The 24,586-nt window shown below is 42.4% G+C and overlaps 1 protein-coding gene across 1 annotated transcript in view; it reads left to right on the top strand.

Moving 5' to 3' along the window:
• Positions 1 to 22,085, top strand: part of LOC149443907 (cell adhesion molecule CEACAM7-like) — a 41,258-nt gene extending 19,173 nt beyond the window's left edge. Inside the window, exons 4-8 of the mRNA XM_089655144.1 lie at positions 11,414 to 11,556; positions 14,934 to 15,010; positions 18,226 to 18,255; positions 18,516 to 18,580; positions 21,960 to 22,085. Coding sequence (XP_089511270.1) covers positions 11,414 to 11,556; positions 14,934 to 15,010; positions 18,226 to 18,255; positions 18,516 to 18,578 — 313 coding nt within the window. The 3' untranslated portion in view covers positions 18,579 to 18,580; positions 21,960 to 22,085. The remainder of the gene's footprint in view (positions 1 to 11,413; positions 11,557 to 14,933; positions 15,011 to 18,225; positions 18,256 to 18,515; positions 18,581 to 21,959) is intronic.
• The last annotated feature ends 2,501 nt before the right edge of the window (positions 22,086 to 24,586 follow it).

Here is a 24,586-nt window from a genome sequence, read left to right as displayed (position 1 = left end):
GCCTCCTCCTTTCCTCTGTGCACCTGGCTCTATCCCCTCCTCTCCTCTGTGCACCTGGCTCTGTCCTCCCCTCCACCTGGCTGCAACTCCTCCTCTCCCCTGTCCACTTGGCTCTGTCCTCCCCTCCATCTGGCTGCAACTCCTCCTCTCCCCTGTCCACCTGGCTCTGTCCTCCCCTCCACCTGGCTGCAACTCCTCCTCTCCCCTGTTCACCTGGCTCTGTCCTCCCCTCCACCTGGCTGCAACTCCTCCTCTCCCCTGTCCACCTGGCTCTGTCCTCCCCTCCACCTGGCTGCAACTCCTCCTCTCCTCTGTCCACCTGGTTGTGTCCTCCCCTCCACCTAGCTGCATCTCTACTGCCTCCCCCCCTTTCTGTATATTGCTCAATGCTCCCCCCACTGTATACTGCCCTCCCCCCCGTACATCAGGGTTATAGGCTGGCCAATCTGTTGCCATGAATTGGTAAGGGCTCCGCCTCCTTGGTATTCACAGCCAGAGTCTCTGATTGGCTGCCTGCAGTCTTTCATTGGTTGAATCTGAGATAGCTCTTTGACTACCGTAGTGAAAGAGCTGTCACTCAGACTCAACCAATAATAAAAGGATGCAGGGTTGCAGGCAGCCAATCTGAGGCTAAGGCTGTGAATAGCAAAGATCCCTTAATAATCCATTGCAGCAGAACTAGTGGAAGGATCTCAGGGAGTGCTAAAAGTCAACAGGTTAGGGGGCGCAAATTAGTTGCCTTGCCCTTGGTGCTGACAACCCACTCTACGCCATTGGGCTCAACCACCTATTTTTTACCACCATCTGATTGCAAGTGTATATGAGCCCTAAGTGTTCTTCATTTTATGCTTTAATGATTAATAAAGAATGCTGCACAATGGTTTCTCATCTATTTGCCTCATATGTCCTTTGAGGGTATTAGTCCAGTCCAAGGACCGTTAAGCTGTGTAGCACTACCCCCTTTGGAGTTGCAAGGAATTTGGGTATCCCTATAGTCATGCACAGCCAGGCAACACACATTTCCTTCACTCAGACTTGCACCAGGAGAAAGTAACCAGTCTTTGTGCTTTGTTTTAATAGGTGGTTTAGAACTTGGATGGAGTAAGGGTAAATGGGATTTCCCAAGGGAAATGACAACTGATGACAAACTCCTTAGCAACTATGTACAAGTCTTTACAGCACATTCTCTCTTCTGGAGAGCCAGACAGCATCTCCTGTAGTACCACCCCCGATGACTCCTCTTCTCATCCAGCTGTACTGGGTGTATCCCTGGTCAGGGGATCCAGTGCCTGCCACTGCAGTGTGAAACAGTCTGGGTAAGATAGCAAATCCAATTACCCACTAGAGTGCTCCTTCCCCTATCTGGCCCAGGGGGTGCAGGTTCACTCACTTGGTCCCTCTCCTGTGCTGCTGGTGGGTGGGTCTGTGGCTGCTACCAGGTCTTCTATCTGGGTCGCTCCTTCCCTGCCACACAGGTGGTCTTCTCTCGGGGCCAGTGAAGTCCAAATTTTTCACCTTCCAAGATCTTCTGCCTGCAGGTGAGCCCCTCTCCATCTGGACCCCCTCACAGGCTCCTACCTCCAGCCTCACATCCTTCTCTGTCTTCCACCTCTCCCCTCCAACTCTCCTGCTGCTGTGTAGACTCTCTTACTTTTAAGGGTTGTCCTGGCCCCTTGCCAAGCCTCCTGTTGGGGATTGGCCAGGATCCCTCAAGAGTACAAGCCAGTCACTCCTCTGATCCACCCACTGCCTCTAGACCTTCCTCCAAAGCTCTAGAGCAGTGGGAAATTCCAGAGGGGCTGGCCTGCAGAGCCTCTCAGCCCTGACCACAATTTGACCTCCTGACTATCCCACCCTGGCTGCTACTCAGCCCTCCTCTTTAACAATCAGTATTTTGTTTGCTTTTAGATACACTTTTTTTCAGTCCCAGAGTTGGGCTTAAAATTAAAGTGTTTCTCTAACTAAAACTTTCTTTTTTTATTTCTAGTTTTGGATAGATTAGGGAATGATTATAACTTGTCAGACTATTTTTCTGCTTGTGTCCTTGTTTGGTAGATTTTTTTCACTTCCAGTCCCTAATGGAAAGTTGTCACAAGAACAGGAAGTGAGGGCATATCTCTCTCTAACAGATACATAATTGTAATAAAAACACCTCATCATAGGGTGAAGGAAGACCAAAAGCTAAGTTACCTTTTCAATGCTGTCTAGTAACGCAAAGCCCAACCAGTTAATTAAAATATAAATAATTACATCATGTGAAAAGAAACTCACCTTTGTTTGCTTTTTGTTTTGGATACTCTGTTTGATAAAGAATGTTACATTAGGGTTTGGCTTTGTAACAGTAAAAAAAATTTAATAAAGAAAACTTCCTGTTTCTGAGGACTGCAGAAAACAAAGCAGCCACAGTGTGTAGGTGACATTAATTCCATTCTCTATAGTTGTTGTTTCTATGAAGGGCTTTTTATCATACATCACAGACAGTCCAACAGGTCAACAATCAAAAAAACTACGATATATGGCCAACGATTATTGGACTCCTTTCCATTACATCTACATAAGCTTGTTGGACATCTCATTCTAAAACCCAATTGTTGAGTCCAGCTATTTCCAGTGGACGGTACTGTTCATGCTACAGCATACAGTACAAAGATATTTTAGACAATGTTCTTTGACCTTGAGGGAACGATTTGCGGAAAGTCATTTTTGATTTTAGCATGAAGCCAGCTCTATAAAGACATGGTTTGATGTGCAGGAACTTAGGTGGCCTGCACCGAGCCCTGACCTCAACCCTACTGAACACTTTTGGGATGAAATAGAACACCAATTGTTAGTCAGGTCTTTAAGTCCGACCTCAGTATTAGAATTGACTAGTGTTTTTTAGCCGGAAGAGTGGAAGCTGCTATAGCTGGAAAGGATGGGGCGGGGGGGGGGGGGGCTCTATATTAATGGCCATGGTGTTGGAATGCGAGTCCAATAGGCTCATATAGGTGTGATTGACAAAGTTCAAAAACGTATGTTAACCAGTTTCTGTTATGTAGGGTGCTCCTTCAATGGCTCACCAGTTTTTTTAATACAATTTCATAATAAAGATATTTCTGGTATTTATTATAACTGCTCTGCTTGCTTCACCACTTGAGCTCCATGTGTGTGTGTGTGTATATGTATATATATATATATTTAAAAGCAGAGACCCTAGAGAATAAAATGGTGTTTTTTTTATGTCACACAGTATTTGCGCAGCAGTTTTTCAAATGCAATATTTTGGAGGAAAAAAACTACTTATTTGAATTTTAATGCAAAAAAAAAAAAAAGGGTTAATTGCGTAATTAACCTGACCCAGTAACAATTACTTCCAGGCTGCCGGTACACAGACTGTGGTCCATTAGCTGGAAAATCTGTGTGCAGGGCACAGCTGGGCGTGGCATTGTTACGCACGTGACGGGTTTGGTGAGAAGGGCTGGGGTCTGATGCCGCGATCGTCACAGCGGGTACCTATCACATTTGGGTACCCGCCCCCCTCCTGCTCCCATTGCTCCCCAAAGTTTTGCAGTCTCTGGTCATCTCCTGTACTATGTCTGCAGTCTCTGGTCATCTCCTGTACTGTGTCCGCAGTCTCTGATCATCTCCTACAGTATGTCTGCAGTCTCTGGTCATCTCCTGTACTATGTCTGCAGTCTTTGGTCATCTCCTGTACTATGTCTGCAGTCTCTGGTTATCTCCTGTAGTACATCCACAGTCTCTGGTCATCTCTTATAGTATCTCCGCAGTCCCTGGTCATCTGTAGTATGTCCGCAGTCCCTGGTCATCTGTAGTATGTCCGCAGTCACTGATCATCTCCCGTAGTACATCCGCAGTCTCTGGTAATTTCCTGTAGTACGTCCGCAGTCACTGGTCATCTGTAGTATGTCCGCAGTCTCTGGTCATCTCCTGTAGTATGTCCACAGTCTCTGGTCATCTGTAGTATGTCCGCAGTCTCTGGTCATCTGCTGTACTATGTCCGCAGTCTCTAGTATCTCCGCAGTCTCAGGTCATCTGTAGTATGTCCACAGTCTCTGGTCATCTGTAGTATGTCCGCAGTCCCTGGTCATCTGTAGTATGTCCGCAGTCACTGATCATCTCCCGTAGTACATCCGCAGTCTCTGGTAATTTCCTGTAGTACGTCCGCAGTCACTGGTCATCTGTAGTATGTCCGCAGTCTCTGGTCATCTCCTGTAGTATGTCCACAGTCTCTGGTCATCTGTAGTATGTCCGCAGTCTCTGGTCATCTGCTGTACTATGTCCGCAGTCTCTGGTCATCTCCTGTACTGTGTCCGCAGTCTCTGGTCATCTCCTGTGCTGTGTCCGCAGTCTCTGGTCATCTCCTGTGCTGTGTCCGCAGTCTCTGGTCATCTCCTGTGCTGTGTCCGCAGTCTCTGGTCATCTCCTGTACTGTGTCCGCAGTCTCTGGTCATCTCCTGTACTGTGTCCGCAGTCTCTGGTCATCTCCTGTACTATGTCCGTAGTCTCTGGTCATCTCCTGTGCTATGTCCGCAGTCTCTGGTCATCTCCTGTGCTATGTCTGCAGTCTCTGGTCATCTCCTGTACTATGTCTGCAGTCTCTGGTCATCTCCTGTGCTATGTCTGCAGTCTTTGGTCATCTCCTGTACTATGTCCGCAGTCTCTGGTCATCTCCTGTACTATGTCTGCAGTCTCTGGTCATCTCCTGTACTGTGTCTGCAGTCTCTGGTCATCTCCTGTACTATGTCCGCAGACTCTGGTCATCTCCTGTACTATGTCCGCAGTCTCTGGTCATCTCCTGTACAATGTCTGCAGTCTCTGGTCATCTCCTGTAGTACATCAGCAGTCTCTGGTCAATTCCTGTGCTATGTTTGCAGTCCATTGGTTCAGAATAATTTTTTTCTTGTTTTCCTCCTCTAAAATCTAGGTCCATCTTATGGAGCGAAAAATAGGGTATATTGTAGCTTATTAATCATTAGATGTGATGGCTGCATGATTGGACTGGATGATATCATTTTCTTTCCTTCCACAGCCAGTGTTGGCCGCAAGAAAATCAGCTGTTGCTGTGGCCCACTAATGGTGCAAAATTTGAATGAAAATTTTTTAAAGAAAATTTGTTTGGAATTCAACCCATGTATGGCCAAGCTTTACCGGACCACCAAGTGAAAATAAAGGAAAGAAAACCCAAACCCTGTAGAAAACTAATGCAGCCATCACCTCACATCTAAGAATTGGTAGGCTGCAATATAATAAATGTTTGCCTTTGAGTTAATATCACTTTATTAATGTTAAAGACAAGCTCCTGTCAGAATTTTTATTTCATTTTAGATAAAGTGTGGAAGGTATAGAACCTCACAGCTTTATTGTTTTTATCATCTTGGTTCCTTCCATAATTTTCCTTCATTGCGCCACTGAAAATTGTTATTGGAAAAGTAAGTTGGAAGAAATCTCTCCAACAGGAACAGAAACAGCAAATAAAATAAAAAATAAAAATTAAAAAAAACACTATTTCTAAATCTGTTTAATGTAAAGAAAAAATACTTTTGGTTTAAGTTTAACTTTCAATGTGCTCAGAACTCGAGGAACACAACCTTGTTTACCTCCAATTCAGATTCTCTCTACAGCTGTTATACTGATGCCCGTGTTTTGTTTTTTGTATTGCAGATGGGCCAGAAAATGTGAAAATAATTGACCAGTCACTCAAAAATTCTGCCATTTTATTAATGTGTTCTGCTGATTCTGTCCCACGGCCCAGCTACCAGTGGTTTAATGGAACATATTTAAGTGTCCAGGAGAATACATTCCATATAGATGGAGCAAAGTTGGACAATGAGATGACGTACACATGTGTGGTCAGCAACCCAGTCACTCAGCATACTGCCACAGCTTCTTTATATATAAAGGCAGATATGGTAATTTCCCAAACATTTCCTGACCAATAAAGTACTATTCAATCGCTTTAACCACCTCCCACCCGCCATATAGTAATATGACGGGCGCAAGGTGGTTTTCTCGTTCTGGGAGGACGTCATATGACGTCCTCCCATTCTCACTGCGCATGCGCGGCTCAGGGAGCGTGCAGCGCGGCGATCACCGATGCGCTGTGTCCCTTGGACACAGCGGATCACCGATCAAGGAAAGAGCAGAAGATGTCGGCTCTGTCATGTGATCAGCTGTGTCCAATCACAGCTGATCACATGTAAACACGGAAATGCCGGTTTTCGGCATTTCTCTCCTCTCAAGCTGTCACGCTGACAGAGGAGAGGAGAGCTGGTAATCGGCTTTCCACGGAGGGGACATGTACACTGATCACCAGGGCACTGATGATCAGTGTGCCCTGATTATCAGTGTAGCCCCAGCAGTGCCACCTGTCAGTGTCCATCAGTGCCTTATGTCAGTGCCTCGTGCCAGTGCCCGTCAGTGCCACATATCAGTGCACACCAGTGCACATCAATACCACATATCAGTGCCCATCTGAGCTGCTTTTCAGTGTCACCCATCAGTGCCAGTCAGTGCCACCTATCAATGCTAATCAGTGCCACCTATCAGTGCTGCCAATCAGTGCCACCTATCAGTGCCAGTCAGTGCTGCCTATCAGTGCCAGTCAGTGCTGCCTATCAGTGCCAGTCAGTGCTGCCTAACAGTGCCAGTCAGTGCCGTCCTGCCTATCAGTGCCGCCTATCAGTGTCATGTATCAGTGCTGCCTTTCAGTGCCCATCAGTGATGCCTGTCAATGCCCATCAGTGCCACCTACCAGTGCCTCCTCATCAGTGCCCATCAGTGCCACCTATCAGTGTCCATCAGTGCAGCCTCATTAACGCACATCGGTGAAGGAGAAAAATCACTTATTTACAAAATTTTATAACAAAAACTAAGAAAAAACATTTTTTTTCAACATTTTCAGTGGATTTTGGTTTGTTTAAGAAAAAAAAAAAAACCCAGAGGTGATTAAATACCACCAAAAGAGAGCTCTATCTGTCACAAAAAAATGATAAAAATTTCATATTGGTACAGTGTTGCATGACCGCGCAATTGTCATTCAAAGTGTGACAGCGCTGAAAGCTGGAAATTGCCCTGGGCAGGAAGGGGGTATAAGTGCCCTGTAGGCTAGTCGTTAAAGAGTGATAAGTACTTCAGAGTAGACACTTGCAAAATGAAAAAATTGTTTCGTTTCGGATCGTTCCATTGTTACTAATTTTGTTTCACTCCTTTGTTTCCGAACGGATTAACATTTTTTCCAATGGATTTGAAACAAATTTGAATCGATCCTAATTTATTGTGAAGAATAGTTGGTTCTATTCTATTTGAAGTTAGAAATTTGAATTTAGAAAGATGATTATATTCTTTCTATTCTTTTCTATTTTATTCTATTCTTTTCGATTATTTTATTTTCTAATCTATTCCTTTATTTTCTAATCTATTTTATTCTATTCTTTTATTTTTTATTCTATTCTACTGTTTTACTCTATTCTATTATGTTTTATTCTTTTTGAAATTTGAATTTCGGAAGACAGCAATATTCATTCTATTCTATTTTTTTCTATTCTATTATTTTCTATTTTATTTTTTTCTACTCTATTCTATTTTTTGTATTCTTTTCTGTTCTATTTTTTTCTATTCTAATATTTTATATTCTATTCTTTTATGTTCTGTTCTATTCCATTCTTTTCTACTCTATTCCTTTACCTTCTATTCTAGCATATTCTAATCTGTTTTACTCTATTCTTATCTATTCTATTTTATTCTATTCTTTTCAAAATTCGAAATTTGGAAGAAGGCTATATTCTTTCTATTGTATTCTACCCTATTATTTTCAAATCTATGCTTTTTTTTAAATTCTATTCTATTCTTTTCTATTCTACTATATTCCAATCCTTTCTATTCTATTTATTTTCTATAGTATTATTTTCTATTCTATTCTTTTCGCAATTCGGATTTCAGAAGACAGCTATATTCTAGCACATAGTGTTTGAAAGAAATCAGCAATAGTCAGCAATATGTTTATATTTCGACTTTGTTTTCAAATTCAATTTTGTTTCGGTTCGAATTTCAGACTAAATTTTGTTTTGTTATTTTGCATTCGATTAAATTTGTTACTAATGTTATTGTGAAATTCGGATACATCCAAAACTCCGAATAATGACAATTTCATCCGAATTTCTATTCAAAATGAAACAAACTGCACATGTCTACTTCATGTCAAGGTCCTACCTTTCCTCAGAGATTGTGTTGCTCCATGTGCCAGCATCCATCTTAAGTTCCTGCAAAGCATGGTGGGAGTCTTTATGCTTTCAGGCCTCTGTGGCTCCTCCTCCAGAAGGGTGTGGCTGATCACATTTAAGCCTGCTGCCTGCAGTTGCTCTCTGCATTCGTGTCCTGTATGTTTCCTTGTCGCAAGCTCTTGTTCTGTTCTCGTTGCTCTCCTGGTAACCGACTCGGCTTGGACAAGACTATTCTCTGCCCTATCCCATTACCTGACCTCCCGTTGCTGAACCCGGCCCGTGACCTGAGTATTCTTGTCTACCGTCTTGTACTGTTTGCTCCGTTGTTATCGACCCGGCCTGTCCGACCACGCTATACGTTTTCCACCAGCTGTACACCATTGGCGGCATTCGTTACCACAGCTGGGGTTACTCGGGGGCCGCGACCTGGTCTCAGGCTGCGTCAAGTCCATCCCCACCATCAGGGGCCCTGGTGAAGGGCAGCCTGGGGCTTAGACTCCGCGCCCTGAGGGACTCTGGTCTGTGAGTAGCGGCTGTCTTCAGTCGCTGCATGACCTTACCATTAGGCCTGCCTGCCCATTCCATCGCTCCTGCCCTGACACTTCACAGGTTAGAATAAAATATCTCATTATTGGCTTTATTTAAAAATAGTGTTTTATGACAATGCATTTGGACCCTGACCCAGCAAGATGAATTTCCCTTTGCATTGGGTGCTGCTGTTTTGTTTTTATTTGAAGTAGACAAAAATAGCAAAGTGCGCAGACTAAAGCAGCCTATAGATGATAATATATAGAAGGAAAGGAAATTGCTCAAATGCCTCCTGCAGGGCTATTGTGTTCTGTCGGAAGGGGGGGGGGCATTGAGAGCCTTCCCCATGGGCAGAACACAATGGTTAATGCTAGGGGCTATAGCCGCTGGCAGTAATAGCTTGTAAAAAAATCAAGAAAGTTGACCAATGAATTGACTTGGCTATAATCAGCCTGCCCATACATGGATTGAAAGTTGGCTGGATCCTGCTGAACCAGACGAATTTAAATCCATGTATGGCCAGTTTCTAAGGTGGGAGGGGGTAGTGGGGTGGTGATTGTTTGTCATTTCCTCCATGTTTTCAAATGAACTCATTGGGCACCAAGTCTGGGAAACTTGAGAGGCCTACCCAGGGGTGAGTTTCTTCTGGGCTACGCTAGGCATCTAGGTCACTCTCTCTCTGCTTCACATACACGGGGTACCTTTGCTTTAGTGCCATTTTCACCATTGCCCTGGGACAAGGCTGAGGTTGCCATCAGGGAATACGTGACATTAAGACAGACTTCTACTCTTAGAGATGAACATACACCATGTACAATTGCACAACAACTGTTTTCCAGTTAACACTTGGGTCCCCGTGTAAATGTATATCTTCCCACAGTAGCTATCAATTAGGCCAGGGGTCTGCAACCTTTAAGACATAAAGAGCCACTTGGACCCGTTTCCGAGAGGGAAAAAAAGACTGGGAGCCGCAAAACCATTGCAACATTTAAAACAAATCCGACACTGCATATATTGCAAAAAGCGCTCTGGTCATGAAGGGGGTTTAAGAGCCCAGTAAGCAAAGGGTTAATCAGGGCCACAGTGTATAGTCATAATCACAATCATAGCCTTAGGTCAGTGGTGGGCAACCTTTTTTTTCAACTGAGCCAAATCTCGCCAAAACCACGATTGAAATTTATTTTGAGAGCCACATTTTTAAAACTGAAAATACATCCCCCATATAGTAATTCATCCCCCATAGTAATTCATCCCCCATAGTAATTCATCCCCCATATAGTAATTCATCCCCCATAGTAATTCATCCCCCATATAGTAATTCATCCCCCATATAGTAATTCATTCCCCATATAGTAATTAATCCCCCATATAGTAATTAATCCCCCATATAGAAATTAATCCCCCATAGTAATTCATCCCCCATATAGTAATTCATCCCCCATAGTAATTCATCCCCATATAGTAATTCATCCCCTCTATAGTAATTCATCCCCCATATTAAGTCCCCAAGTCCCCCCTGTGTCAATTCACTTACCTTTGCTCCGCGCGTTCCTCTCGCCGTGTTCCCGCGCCGTTCCGGTGTAGCAAGAAAATCTGTCTCCTATGAGGATCTGTCCCCCTCGACGTATCTGCGCATGTGCCAGTTTCAGGCATTAGCAGCCGATCGGCGATGTCTGGCACATGCGCAGATACGTCGAGGGGGACAGATCCTCATAGGAGACAGATTTTCATGCTACACCGGTCTTCAGGGCGGACTGTGAGAGGAGCCTAGCGGGAGCCTAGCTCCGCGGGCTGGATTAAAAGGTCCGCCGGGCCGTAGTTTGCCCATTGCTGCCCTATTGCCTGTCACCTGGTGGGCAGTGTGCTCCGGAGCTGCAGCCAAGGTGAAAAAGAGCTGCATGCGGCTCTGGAGCCGCGGGTTGCCGACACCCGAATTAGGCAGACCATGCCTAACGCTGACCACAACCACCTGTCTAGTGTTTTCCAATACCAGTCCCAGTAGCAGCATGGAATCCCTCGATGCACATAGCGGGGGCTACACTTGACTTTAACTCTTAAACTTTCATACCTCTGCAGTTCCTTTGGAACCTTCTACCCTCAATACGGGTTTAAACATGTAACATGTTTCAACTACCTCCTATTTTTACTACCTCCTTTCCCCCCGATCCTCCTTCCCCCATGACAGTCGGCGTGGATACTTCTCCTTTCACCCACTGTCAATTTTTTAAAAGAGCACAGCTGTGTAGAGCTCCACCAACACAGTTGTGTCATTCATTCATTGATTTGTCATTCTCAGTTTCTTGTGAATGAATAAACTGCAAGTACCGTCTTCTACTATTGCAGATGGACTTGAGTTTTAGAGGACGGTGAGGGCATCTGTATAGAGATAAGGGCTGGAAGCCAGAGGACATATCTGCAGGAGCCACATTGCACCCATGATCTACTGATCACAGGTGCAATGCTTTCCAGGCTCAATATTTTCTGCAAAAATATGTGTTTTTATTATTCTTTCCATAAAGGTGAACTTATCCATTAAGCATTTGGGTTTAAAAACACTTTATACATTTTTTTTGTTCAATGAAAATTGTTTTTGTTCATTTACTTTCAGGTGCTTTGATAACATTATAATTCTTCATTTTCTCTTGTAATTTCCCTCTATCTGACCTATTTTGTCCTCCAGCTTCAACACTATGTCAGACCTCTGGAAGTGGACTTGGCGGTGGGGAGATTGCTGGAATTGTCATCGGCACAGTGTTTGGGATATTCCTCCTTGAAGTCATTGTGTACTTTGTTCTAAAGGCAAAAAGAAGTACAGTATAGTATTCTTCTTCCTGTGTTCGAGTAAACTTCATCATAATATATCGTTTAAACCATATTTTTGATCAAATCAGCATTACAAAAAATGTAAAACACTTGAATAAGTACATATAGAAGATTAAGTAATTGGTCAGATATTCTAGTGAAGGAGTTCTATAGGATGTTCAGGTCAAATCTGAATTTGACCATAGCTGCCATGTACAGCAAAACACACAATTTTATTGGATTAACATTTGTCTTAATATATATTATTATTATTTTAAATTAGATCACCCATAGGTTTACAGCCACCCACCTAAAATTGAATAGGTCCCTTATGCTGCCAATTGTGTCCTGTCAATGCATGGACCCTCCTAGAGCTCTGAAGGTATGCTGTAGTATCTGACACCAAGCAGTCAATAGCAGATTCTTTACGTTCTGTAAGTTGAGAGGTGGGGCCTCCATGAATCAGACTTGCTTTTCCAGCACATCCCGCAGATGCTCAATTGGATTGAGATCTGGAGAATTCGGAGGTCAAGTCCACACCACAAACTCGTTGTGTTACTCAAACCATTCGTGAACATTTGCCTTGGGTGTCATTTTTTCTGACACCCCCCGGCAGAAATGACACAGGAGGTGGCAGTGCACACAGGAGCCAATATCTGCAGGGCACACACAGCCAGCCAGTAGAGAGGAGAAGCCGAGTGGCTGGACGAGGAAGGAGCCTCCACTGATCAGACTTGTGGCAAGATACGTTATCCTTCTGAAAGAGGCCACTGCCACTAGGGAATACAGCTTCCATGAAGGGGTGTGCTTGGTCAGGAACAATGTTTAGGTAGGTGGTACATGTCAAGTAACATCTACATGAATGGCAGGACCAAAGTTTTCCCAGCAGAACATTGCCCAAACCATCACACTGCCTCCACTGGCTTGCCTTCTTCCCATTCTGCATCCTGGTGGCATCTCTTCCCCAGGTAAACCATGTACAGTACATGCACCCAGCCATCCACATGATGTAAAAGAAAACATGTTTCATCAGACCAGGCCACTTTCTTCCATTGCTCCGTGGTCCAGTTCTAATGCTCACATGCCTATTATAGGCACTTTTGGCTGTGGATACGGGTCAGCATGGGCACCCTGACTGGTCTGCGGTTAGATAGCCCCATACACAGCAAACTGCGATGCCCAGTCTTTCTGCTTTTAGCACATCAGCTTTAGGGACAACATGTTTACTTGCTACCTAATATATCCACCGAGTTTCAGATGCTACGGTAATTAAATAAATAATTAACTTGTCAGTGGTCATAATGTTTTGGCGTGTGTGTGTATTTAATCCAAAAGAAAAGGCAGCATTGACGAAACTTCAAAGGTGACCACTCAGTGATTTTATATTTAACATTTTAAAGAAGCACAAGGTCCTCTTCCTCAGATCCTTCTTTGGTCTTTAGCATGTGTTTCATCCTAACATCCAATCAAAACTTCATCACTGATTGTCAGCCTTTCAAGTCTGGTGAGAGCAGCCTTATATTTTGAATGATATATACTTTGTACACGCTTTGCTTGGCATTCTGGCCCATTTTTCATGCAGTGGCAGCCATTGGATTGTACAGTCAGGTCCATAAGTATTGGGATATCGACACAATTCTAAAATTTTTGGCTCTATACACCACCACAATGGATTTGAAATGAAACGAACAAGATGTGCTTCAACTGCAGACTGTCAGCTTTAATTTGAGGGTATTTACATCCAAATCAGGTGAACGGTGTAGGAATTACAACAGTTTGCATATGTGCCTCCCACTTGTTAAGGGACCAAAAGTAATGGGACAATTGGCTTCTCAGCTGTTCCATGGCCAGGTGTGTGTTATTCCCTCATTATCCCAATTACAATGAGCAGATAAAAGGTCCAGAGTTCATTTCAAGTGCGCTATTTGCATTTGGAATCTGTTGCTGTCAACTCTCAAGATGAGATCCAAAGAGCTGTCACTATCAGTGAAGCAAGCCATCATTAGCCTGAAAAAAACAAAACAAACCCATCAGAGAGATAGCAAAAACATTAGGCGTGGCCAAAACAACTGTTTGGAACATTCTTAAAAAGAAGGAACGCACCGGTGAGCTCAGCAACACCAAAAGACCCAGAAGACCACGGAAAACAACTGTCGTGGATGACCGAAGAATTCTTTCCCTGGTGAAGAAAACACCCTTCACAACAGTTGGCCAGATCAAGAACACTCTCCAGGAGGTAGGTGTATGTGTGTCAAAGTCAACAATCAAGAGAAGACTTCACCAGAGTGAATACAGAGGGTTCACCACAAGATGGAAACCATTGGTGAGCCTCAAACAGGAAGGCCAGATTAGAGTTTGCCAAACGACATCTAAAAAAGCCTTCACAGTTCTGGAACAACATCCTATGGACAGATGAGACCGAGATCAACTTGTACCAGAGTGATGGGAAGAGAAGAGTATGGAGAAGGAAAGGAACTGCTCATGATCCTAAGCATACCACCTCATCAGTGAAGCATGGTGGTGGTAGTGTCATGGCGTGGGCATGTATGGCTGCCAATGGAACTGGTTCTCTTGTATTTATTGATGATGTGACTGCTGACAAAAGCAGCAGGATGAATTCTGAAGTGTTTCGGGCAATATTATCTGCTCATATTCAGCCAAATGCTTCACAACTCATTGGATGCCGCTTCACAGTGCAGATGGACAATGACCCAAAGCATACTGCAAAAGCAACCAAAGAGGTTTTTAAGGGAAAGAAGTGGAATGTTATGCAATGGCCAAGTCAATCACCTGACCTGAATCCGATTGAGCATGCATTTCACTTGCTGAAGACAAAACTGAAGTGAAAATGCCCCAAGAACAAGCAGGAACTGAAGGCAGTTGCAGTAGAGGCCTGGCAGAGCATCACCAGGGATGAAACCCAGCGTCTGGTGATGTGTATGCGTTCCAGACTTCAGGCTGTAATTGACAGCAAAGGATTTGCAACCAAGTATTAAAAAGTGAAAGTTTGATTTATGATTATTATTCTGATCCATTACTTTTGGTCCCTTAACAAGTGGGAGGCACATATGCAAACTGTTGTAATTCCTACACCGTTCACCTGATTTGGATGTAAATACCCTCAAATTAAAGCTGACAGTCTGCAGTTAAAGCACATCATGTTCGTTTCATTTCAAATCCATTGTGGTGCTGTATAGAGCCAAAAATTTTAGAATTGTGTCGATGTCCCAATATTTATGGACCTGACTGTATATGTAATGTTATCCTATTGATTTTATTATATGATCTTATTAATTGTATTTTTTATTATTCATCTTATTTATAATTTTATCTCATTGTGTGTTTAAAACTATTTTTTTACACCACATTGTACCTTCTTTTTAGAGGCTCCAAGTAGCTTAGTGTATGAGAATGAACATGTTTCTGAACAAAACTATGAAAGGACTTTGCCAGGAACTCAGGTAATAGAATAATAATTTTATATATATATATACACACACACACAATATCTCACAGAAGTGAGTACACCCCTCACATTTTTGTAAATACATTGTAACAAAGTGTCATTTCTTCCGTTTTGTCACATGAAAAGATAGAATCAAATATTTACAAAAATGTGAGGGGTGTACTCACTTCTGTGAGATACTGAGTATATATATATTATATATAATATTTATTTATATATTTTTTATACATTTATACATTTTTTAAATTAATATTAATAATATTATTTTTATTTTGTAACAAAATATCAGTTTATATTCTACTAAACTGTCATTATTCTATATGTATTTTTAATTTCAAGAAGATCATACATACCTCTGTTAAATTTGTACCATCCCTTCAAAAATAATAATAAAACTACAAAGGTTTATAATTGTGTATAATTGTAAAAACAAAAAATCTGTGCATTGTGGCAGAGCTGTGGAAATCTTATACCTGGATAGACTGAGATATAAATCTTTTGGCAGGTAAAGTAGCTCCCTTATACAGTATGTTTTTCATCTGTGTATTTAGCCTGAGCTTAGCTTTAGCATCACAAAAACTTACAGAATGACAATTTTGCAAAAGCAGTAAAAGGGGAATAAACAACAGAACGCTTATCTCTTATTACAATACTTCCTATGAATACATGAAAGGGCTGATTAGAGTAAGGGAACTGAAAGTCCCTAAAATCTTATGCTTCAGTTCCTATAATAAACCCCCATGAGAATCAAAGAGATTCATTCACTCTGTAGGTAGAATCCATGGGGTGAAGGGGCAGAGGAGCTTTTCAGTACCAGCAGTATTAGTCCACCTTAATTGCTTTATTTGGTAATCTGATTATACTGGAACGTGTCTGTTTGTGGTACTGGAACACACCTACGGGCTCTTTCCTGCACCTTTCATGTAGTAAAGAAATGCCAGTATTAGATGTTGGAAGTGTGTAATGATAGAAGTAGTGATATTGCCACTAAATGTCTGACTTCCAGCTGCAACTGGAGGTTCCATCTCCTGGTTAAGTGGACACCCTATTTAGTTTGCCCATATGTTGAAATGTCAAAATTCAGTCTAGTTTGGTCCAAATCTGAAAGCTCATCCCTAGTGATCATATTAGGTGTAAAGGACTCCTTTACCTGGTTATCATGGCAGATAGTAACTATATGCATGCACCAAAAAGGGATGCCAAAGAAACCAATATCCATTAGTGCCAGGCTTGTGTTTGAAATGGGGACAGTTTTTGGGCCACCTTCATGCTTAGTGATAAATGGCAAATAGTTGCTATAAGAATACCAGGCCATGCACTTGGAGGGTCTATTTATAAAACATTCATTGAATAAATGTCTGAAGTATCTGTGCATGCTGAACAAAATGTCCTGTAATCGCTGACAAACTCATGTAGACTTCACCTCCGCAAAATCTCCAAGATACACCCATTCCTAACCTCGGAAACCACTAAGAAACTCATTCACTCCCTTATTATATCACGCCTCGACTACTGTAACTCCCTCCTCATTGGCCTACCTCATCGCAGGCTATCCCCACTTCAGTCTATGCTGCTGCCAGACTCATTCACCTTACTAACCGTTCTGTATCTGTCACCCCTCTCTGCCAATCCCTCCACTGACCTCCACCCCTCTCTGCCAATCCCTCCACTGGCTTCCAATTGCCCAACAGATAAAATTCAAAACACTAACACTGCCGTATAAAGCGGTTCATAACACTGCCCCAAATTACATCACCAATCTTGTCTCCAAATATCACCCAAACCGTACTCTCCACTCCTCACAAGACCTCCTACTCTCTAGCTCCCTTGTCTCCTCCCATGCTCGTCTCCAGGACTTCTCCAGGGCTTCCCCCATCCTCTGGAACTCCCTACCCTAATCTTTTAGACTATAGCCTACTCTGCTCACTTTTAGGCGCACTCTGAAAACCTATCTCTTCAGGGAAGCCTACCCCGCCCTCAGCTAATACTGGAATCCTCCACTCTTCCAACCATTCCATCCCCCACAGTTATTACCTTTTGTACCACTATCCCCTCCCTCCTAGATTGTAAGCTCCAAGGAGCAGGGCCCTCGAATCCCTCTTGTATTGAATTGTATTGTTACTGTACTGTCTCCCACCATAATGTAAAGAACTGAGCAAACTGTCGGCGATATATAAATCCTGTATAATAATAATAACAATAATTTTTGTAAGAAATGAATGCCTGTATCCTCAGCTGCATCTTGTGGCCAAACTTTGGCAAAGTCTTCTGATTGAGGTGTTTCAGAAAATTAAACTGCATTTTGGGCACTGGATGGAACTGAAGAAACAGGCATTAATCCTTTACAAAGATGCAGTACAAATGCTTCTGACATTTGTGAAACAAATGTTTTACAGGGCTCAGAGGTGATCGGTTGATATCCTTAATATAATAAAAAATTTTGCAGAGGATTGGGACAAAAAAAAGTCTCCAGCCTAGTTCATTGGTAGACGTGTGTTTTGTTTCATTTCAATTAATTTTTTTGGGATGAAAATTTCATTTTCGGAGTTTCGGATGTATACAAATCTACCTATGGATGTAGAAACCAATGTCAATGAATCAAGAGAAAAAGATATAATGAAATGAATGAATGCATTTGTTTCATTCAGATGACATCACATGATGCGATGGTAGTTTGGGCCCATGGGGAAATTAATTAAATTTTCAAATTTGTTCGGTAATTCAGATTCGGGTGATGAATGGATCTGAAATTCATTTCATTTGTCAATTTGGATGCACATGACGCCAGTTGATATTGTCCAATCCGCTCATGCCATTTCTTTTGGGTTGGTTTGGGTTGAACTATTGAATGCTTCTAATTCAAATCCTTCCGATTTGATAATAGATAGAATAAATAGCAATCTTCTGGAATAACTGCAAAATTTTTCAAAACTTCACCCCAGACCAACAAATGTACGAAGGGAAGGGCAAAAATACAAAACATATTCCAAAAACTGGCTCAACATAACGAATATGACGAAACAAAATTCTTCAAAGAATGAATGAAATGAAACAAAATAAATAATTCCAGCGTGCACACGTCTATTCATTGGTTCACTAATTTCTAGTGTTACATAAGACTTTATTACCGGTAAGATTTGTTATTTGTTTTATAATATAATATATGTATAATAATGTATCATATTTAATATATGTGTCTTTTATATGCAGGAGAAAGTAAGTCAAGCTTCTCACTATGAGGTAAGTATTATTATACATATTTGAACTGTGAATAGGAATCTGTATGCTGGGTATTTGCACTGAAATGGGTTTCCGACTGTTATCCCAGTTGTTGGTGTCCTGGCTATACTGCGTTGTCAGTAGGATGCTGTACTGGGACATCTAATGGTAACAACTTCCATATGAGAAAGATACAGAATATCTATAATTTCCATATACCTAAAGTCCCAGCCCTATAATTATATTCCAGCTCAGATGACTTGTTTTCTTTCCACAAATAGGAACTAACATTCAAGGACAAATCCATATACAGCATCATGAAGCCTGCTGCTGGAAAATACTGAAGGTAACAAGACGTTCCTGTATACCTTTTAATCTGTGCAGACGGGGGTGAGCAACTGTGTCCCTCCAGCTGCTGTTGAACTACATGTCCCATGAAGCACTGCAAGACTGACAGTTTAAATCATGACTCCCAGAGGCATAAGAATGGTGGGACTTGTAGTTCTGCGACAGTTGGAGGGCCACAGTTGCCCACCCCTGTGTGCAGATATTGCATTTCAACCTCTCCCTCCCATGACCATGACTTTATATCCCTAACCCTGTCACTTCTGGATCCATTTTTTTTTTAAGTTTTACACAACCATACTAAAATGCACATTTGTTTTACATGAAATTGCACCTAAAAGCTTAACATATTATATATTTTCTGAAAGCAGACCCTGTAGAATAAAATGGTAGTGGATGCAACATTTTGAAAGTGTTGCTAAACCTACAACAGTAAAATCAGTCTGTATATGCAGTAAAGCATGCTTTTTATACTCAGAGTGGAACTTAAGGGGTTAATCCTCTGCACTGGTTAAAAAAGCCGTTTGATCCTTTCTCCTCTGGTCCTCCCCCTTTTCAAGCGCTTACCTCTTATCTGCTGATAAGACAGACTGAACCGTAGGCATTTTGCACATGCTCAGTTTGGTGTGTATTGCCGGAGAGGTTTTTTTGTTTCTTGGGAGATTGCATGTGATCAGCACAGGGCCAATCAGCACTAGTCAGACAGAGGTCAGGGGTCCTGCATCTTCCTAGAGCAGAAAGAAAACTCCTCCTACAAGCTTTAGCTAGCGCTGGGCTTGACAGCTGACACAAGACTGCTCTAACTTCTGATGAGAAAAGGTATTTAGCAGTTTATATTTACTAAAATAATTGCATTTCCATGTTGTGTGTACTATGGGAGTCAAGATATACTGGATGCAGGGTCCTGGGAGACCAGGTATAGTGAATGCAGGGTCCTGGGAGACCAGATATAGTGAATGCAGGGTCCAGGGAGACCAGATATAGTGAATGCAGGGTCCAGGGAGACCACATATTGTGGATGCAGGGTCCAGGGAGACCAGATATAGTGGATGCAGGGTCCGGGGAGACCAGATATAGTGAATGCAGGGTCCTGGGAGACCAGATATAGTGGATGCAGGGTCCAGGGAGACCAGATATAGTGAATGCAGGGTCCAGGGAGACGAGATATAGTGAATGCAGGGTCCGGGGAGACCAGATATAGTGAATGCAGGGTCCGGGGAGACCAGATAGTGGATGCAGGGTCCGGGGAGAGCAGATATAGAGAATGCAGGGTCCGGGGAGACCAGGAATAGTGGATGCAGGGTCCGGGGAGACCAGGTATAGTAGATGCAGGGTTTGGGGTTTAGGAACACTTTAAGTCACTCAGTATTTACTACTGTTTATCAAATTTATATGTTCAGTAAAAAAAAATGCACTCAAATTAATTGTATTGCACATACAATTTACATAACCTCCAATTTCTTGTTAAAATATAAAAGATGAGGTTGCATTGAGCAAATAGATACCAAATATGCCAAACCTCACAATGGCATGCTCCTGTAAAATGGCAAAACACTATGGTACCCAAAGTTGCCTGTAGGCGACACTTTAAAAGCTTTTACAGGTCATCAGTGTAGATTTCCCCATAAATGATGGCCTTAGAAGTATAACTCTCACTATGGTGTGCGTGATGATACCTGATACAGTATTTGTGACACAATTGTCATTTTCACACACATCTGCACCCAATGTATGATTTAGCACATGTTCATATGTCTGTGTACATGGGGCAGGGGGCTTTAAAAATAGTGAGTTGTTGAGTGTTTTTTAATTTATTGTATTAAATGTTTGCGTTTTTTTAAACAAATTTTATTATCACAAGGAGGCTATGTTATATGTTATCACTGGAGGCTGTCATAGCACAGAGCAGGTGACAGGTTCACTTTAAGGTGACATAAGGGGTCTATTAGACCCATGATATCACCCCTGCTGTTGAAGCTGATCAAGCACAGACTGTGTTTAACTGCTTCCCCGCCGCCCTATAGCAGAAATGCTGCTACAGGGCAGCAGGGGTGCACAAAATCATGTGGATATATACATGATTTTGTGTATCTGGGTAGGGGGCGAGCCCTATCTGTACCGCCATCTGCGGCCACGGCTGTCAAAGCGGCTGTCAATGTGCTTCCTCCCTGTCAGCTCGGGCACACTGCTCTGGATGGCTGTGGACAACCGCTGTGCATAACCGCTTCCCCACCGCCCTATAACAGAAATACTGCTACAGGGCAGCAGGGGTGTGCAAAATCACGTGTGTATATATACGTGATTTTGTATTTCTGGGTAGGGGGCGTGTGTGAGCCCTACCAGTGCCGCCATTCACGGCTGTGGCTGTCAATCGGCTATCAATCTGCTTCCTCCCTGTCGGCTCGGGCATACTGTTTTGGATGGCTGTGCACAGCACAGCCATCCAAAGCAGTGTGCTTACAGTGAAGCACCAACACACTGCCCCCTAGTAAAACAGTTAACCCTTTGATCGCCCCTCCTGTTAACCCCGTCCTGCCCAGTGCCATTAGTACAGTGTCAGTGCTTTTTTTTAGTACTGATCACTGTATTGGTGTCACTGGGAATATCAGTGACACCAAGTCAGTTCCCCACCCAGTGTCAGAATGTCCGCCGCAGTCCCGCTATAAGTCGCTGGTCGCCGTCATTACTAGTAAAAGAAAAACAAAAATTCCAGTATCTATACCGCCATTTGTAAACACTATAACATTCATGTAAACCAATTAATTTACACGTATTGGGATTTTATTTTTAGCAAAGACATGGAGCAGAATACATTTTGGTGTAAATTTATGATGAAATTTGACTTTTACATTTTTTTACTGTACGTGTTTAATAGTAAAAAGTCCAAAATATTGTTTTTTTTCTCAAAATTGTCAGACTTTTTTTTTATAGCGCAAAAAATAAAAATCACACAGGCGATCAAATACCACCGAAAGAAAGCTCAATTCGTGGGGAAAAAAGGATGTAAATTTCATTTGGGTGCAGTGTTGCATGACCGTGCAATTATCAGTTAAAGTAACGCAGCGCAGTAACGCAAAAAATGGCCTGGTCAGGAAGAGGGGTAAATCCTCTGGTGGGAGAGTGGTTAATTAGCTTCTTCCTCAGTCAGAGTGGCCGAGGTATGACAACACTGAAGCCAAACATTCTCAGCACTGACTGCTTCCGGGTTCACACTACTGAGGGAGATCAGTAAATGGATATCTAAAGCCATTTTTTTTGTTCGTTGATAGAGCAGGGAAGGGTCACAGCCCCTGTTAGTTTGTTTTATATTTTTATATAACGCCATTCACTATTGTCTGCACAATATTTTTTAATGTTTGCATATCACTTTTTGTCTTTAGGTTTCCCTTCAGCATTTCTGGGATGCAACGTACTCACATAATGCATACGATCCTCAATCAGCAAGGGGACAGCCTTTCCACCGTGAAACTTTCCCTGCATCATTAAACTTTTCTCAGCCTGAAAAATCTCTTCAAAGTGTTCAATGCAGTCCAGACCTGGCCATACAGTATTCAGTGTTTTCTATAAATACAGACCAGATCTGGCCATACACTACTAACTGTTTATAAATATATAATACTGATATAGTGTGACAAAAAAGTATTTAGTCAGCCACCAATTGTGCAAGTTCTCCCACTTAAAAAGATGAGAGAGGCCTGTAATTGGCATCATAGGTAGACCTCAACTATGAGAGACAAAATGAGAAAGAAAATCCAGACAATCACATTGGCTGATTTGGAAAGAATTTATTTGCAAATGATGGTGAAAAATAAGTATTTGGTCAATGTCAAAAGTTCATCTCAATTCTTTGTTATATATCCTTTGTTGGCAATGACAGAGGTCAGACGTTTCCTGTAAGTCTTCACAAGGTTGGCACACACTGTTGCTGGTATGTTGGCCCATCCTCCATGCAGATCTCCTCTAGAGCAGTGATGTTTTGGGGCTGTCGCTGGGCAACACAGACTTTCAACTCCCTCCAAAGGTTTTTTATGGGGTTGAGAAATGGAGACTGGCTAGGCCACTCCAGGACCTTGAAATGCTTCTTACAAAGCCACTCCTTCGTTGCCCGGGCAGTATGTTTGGGATCATTGTCATGTTGGAAGACCCAGCCACGTTTCATCTTCAATGCGCTTGCTGATGGAAGGAGGTTTGCACTCAAAATCTCACGATACATGGCTCCATTCATTCTGTCCTGTACATGGATCAGTCGTCCTGGTCCCTTTGCGGAGAAACAGCCCCAAAGCATGATGTTGCCACCCCCATGCTTCACAGTAGGTATGGTGTTCTTTGAATGCAACTCAGCATTCTCTCTCTTCCAAACACGACGAGTTGTGTTTCTACCAAACAGTTCTATTTTGGTTTCATCTGACCATATGACATTCTCCCAATCCTCTTCTGGATCATCCAAATGCTCTCTAGCAAACTCCAGACGGGCCCGGACATGTACTGGCTTAAGCAGGGGGACACGTCTGGCACTGCAGGATCTGAGTCCCTGGAGGCGTAGTGTGTTACTGATGGTAGCCTTTGTTACGTTGGTCCCGGCTCTCTGCAGGTCATTCACTAGATCCCCCCCCGTGTGGTCCTGGGATTTTTGCTCACCGTTCTTGTGATCATTTTGACCCCACGGGGTGAGATCTTGCGTGGAGCCCCAGATCGAGGGAGATTATCAGTGGTCTTGTATGTCTTCCATTTTCTAATTATTGCTCCCACAGTTGATTTGTTCACACCAAGCTGCTTGCCTATTGCAGATTCAGTCTTCCCAGCCGGGTGCAGGTCTACAATTTTGTTTCTGGTGTCCTTCAACAGCTCTTTAGTCTTCACCATAGTGGAGTTTGGAGTGTGACTGTTTGAACTTGTTATCAGTATAAAAGACACCTGTCCACAACCTCAAACAGGTGCCATTGATACAGGTAATGAGTGCAGGACAGAGGAGCCTCCTAAAGAAGAAGGTACAGGTCTGTGAGAGCCAGAAATCTTGCTTGTTTGTAGGTGACCAAATACTTATTTTCCACCATAATTTGCAAATAAATTCTTTCCAAATCAGCCAATATATATATTTTTTTTTTCTTAAATTTGTTTATAATTTTTAATTTTTTATTACATTTTTTTAATTTTTTAAATAATTTTTAATTATTTTTTTTTTCTTTTTTTTAAGATTTGTTTTCATATTTCACTATGTCCAAAGTAGTACAATGTTACCATAGTAACATTGTACTACTTTGGGGAAGTGATCACTATTTTTTTTTACACAATTTGCTTATAGCAAAGAATTACTTTGCTATAAACAAGCATTTACCTGAATGATATCGATTCATTCAGGGTTTTTTTTTTTTTTTTTTTTTTCTTAGCTGTGATTTGGCCAAAGGTAATCACATGACATGTGCATGTGATCGATGTGACCATTCACAGCTAGACACTAGTATACAATGGATGGCATGAATGAAGCCATCCATTGTATACAACTGTCATGTGACCTGCTGTGATTGGTCACAGCAGGTCACATGGAACCAGCAACGGGGGCCGGTATTCAGATCTGTCATCGGCCGTGTCCGAGGTGAATGGCCGGTTACAGATCGCGCCGCTGCGCGGCTCTGTAAGCGCGAAAAAAACTGCGCATGTGCCAGAGGACGCCAAATGGCATCCACCCGTAAATCTAGAGCGTTTTCCCGGCCGCCATTCAGCTATTGGCCAGGAGGGAAGTGGTTAAAGTAAGCCAATAACCTTTTAGTTTTGGAAATAGAAGGGAATAGGAATAGAACGAATAGGTTAATTGGATCCCGTCTAAATTGGCCCTAGTATGTGTATGTATGAATGTGAGTTGGGGACCTTAGATTGTACACCCCTTGAGGGTTAGGGACTGATGTGAATGTACAATATATATGTAAAGCGCGGCGTAAATTGACGGCGCTATATAAGTACCTGAAATAAATAAATGTAAGATCAATATGTACCTGTTGCCAGATGTAGA

Source organism: Staurois parvus, unplaced genomic scaffold, assembly GCF_062004578.1.
Source record: "Staurois parvus isolate SC_StPar_1 unplaced genomic scaffold, SC_StPar_1.0 ptg000827l, whole genome shotgun sequence".
Lineage (NCBI taxonomy): Eukaryota > Metazoa > Chordata > Amphibia > Anura > Ranidae > Staurois > Staurois parvus.
The sequence above is the reverse complement of the archived record's forward strand: the minus strand, read 5'-3'. Positions and strand labels throughout refer to the sequence as shown.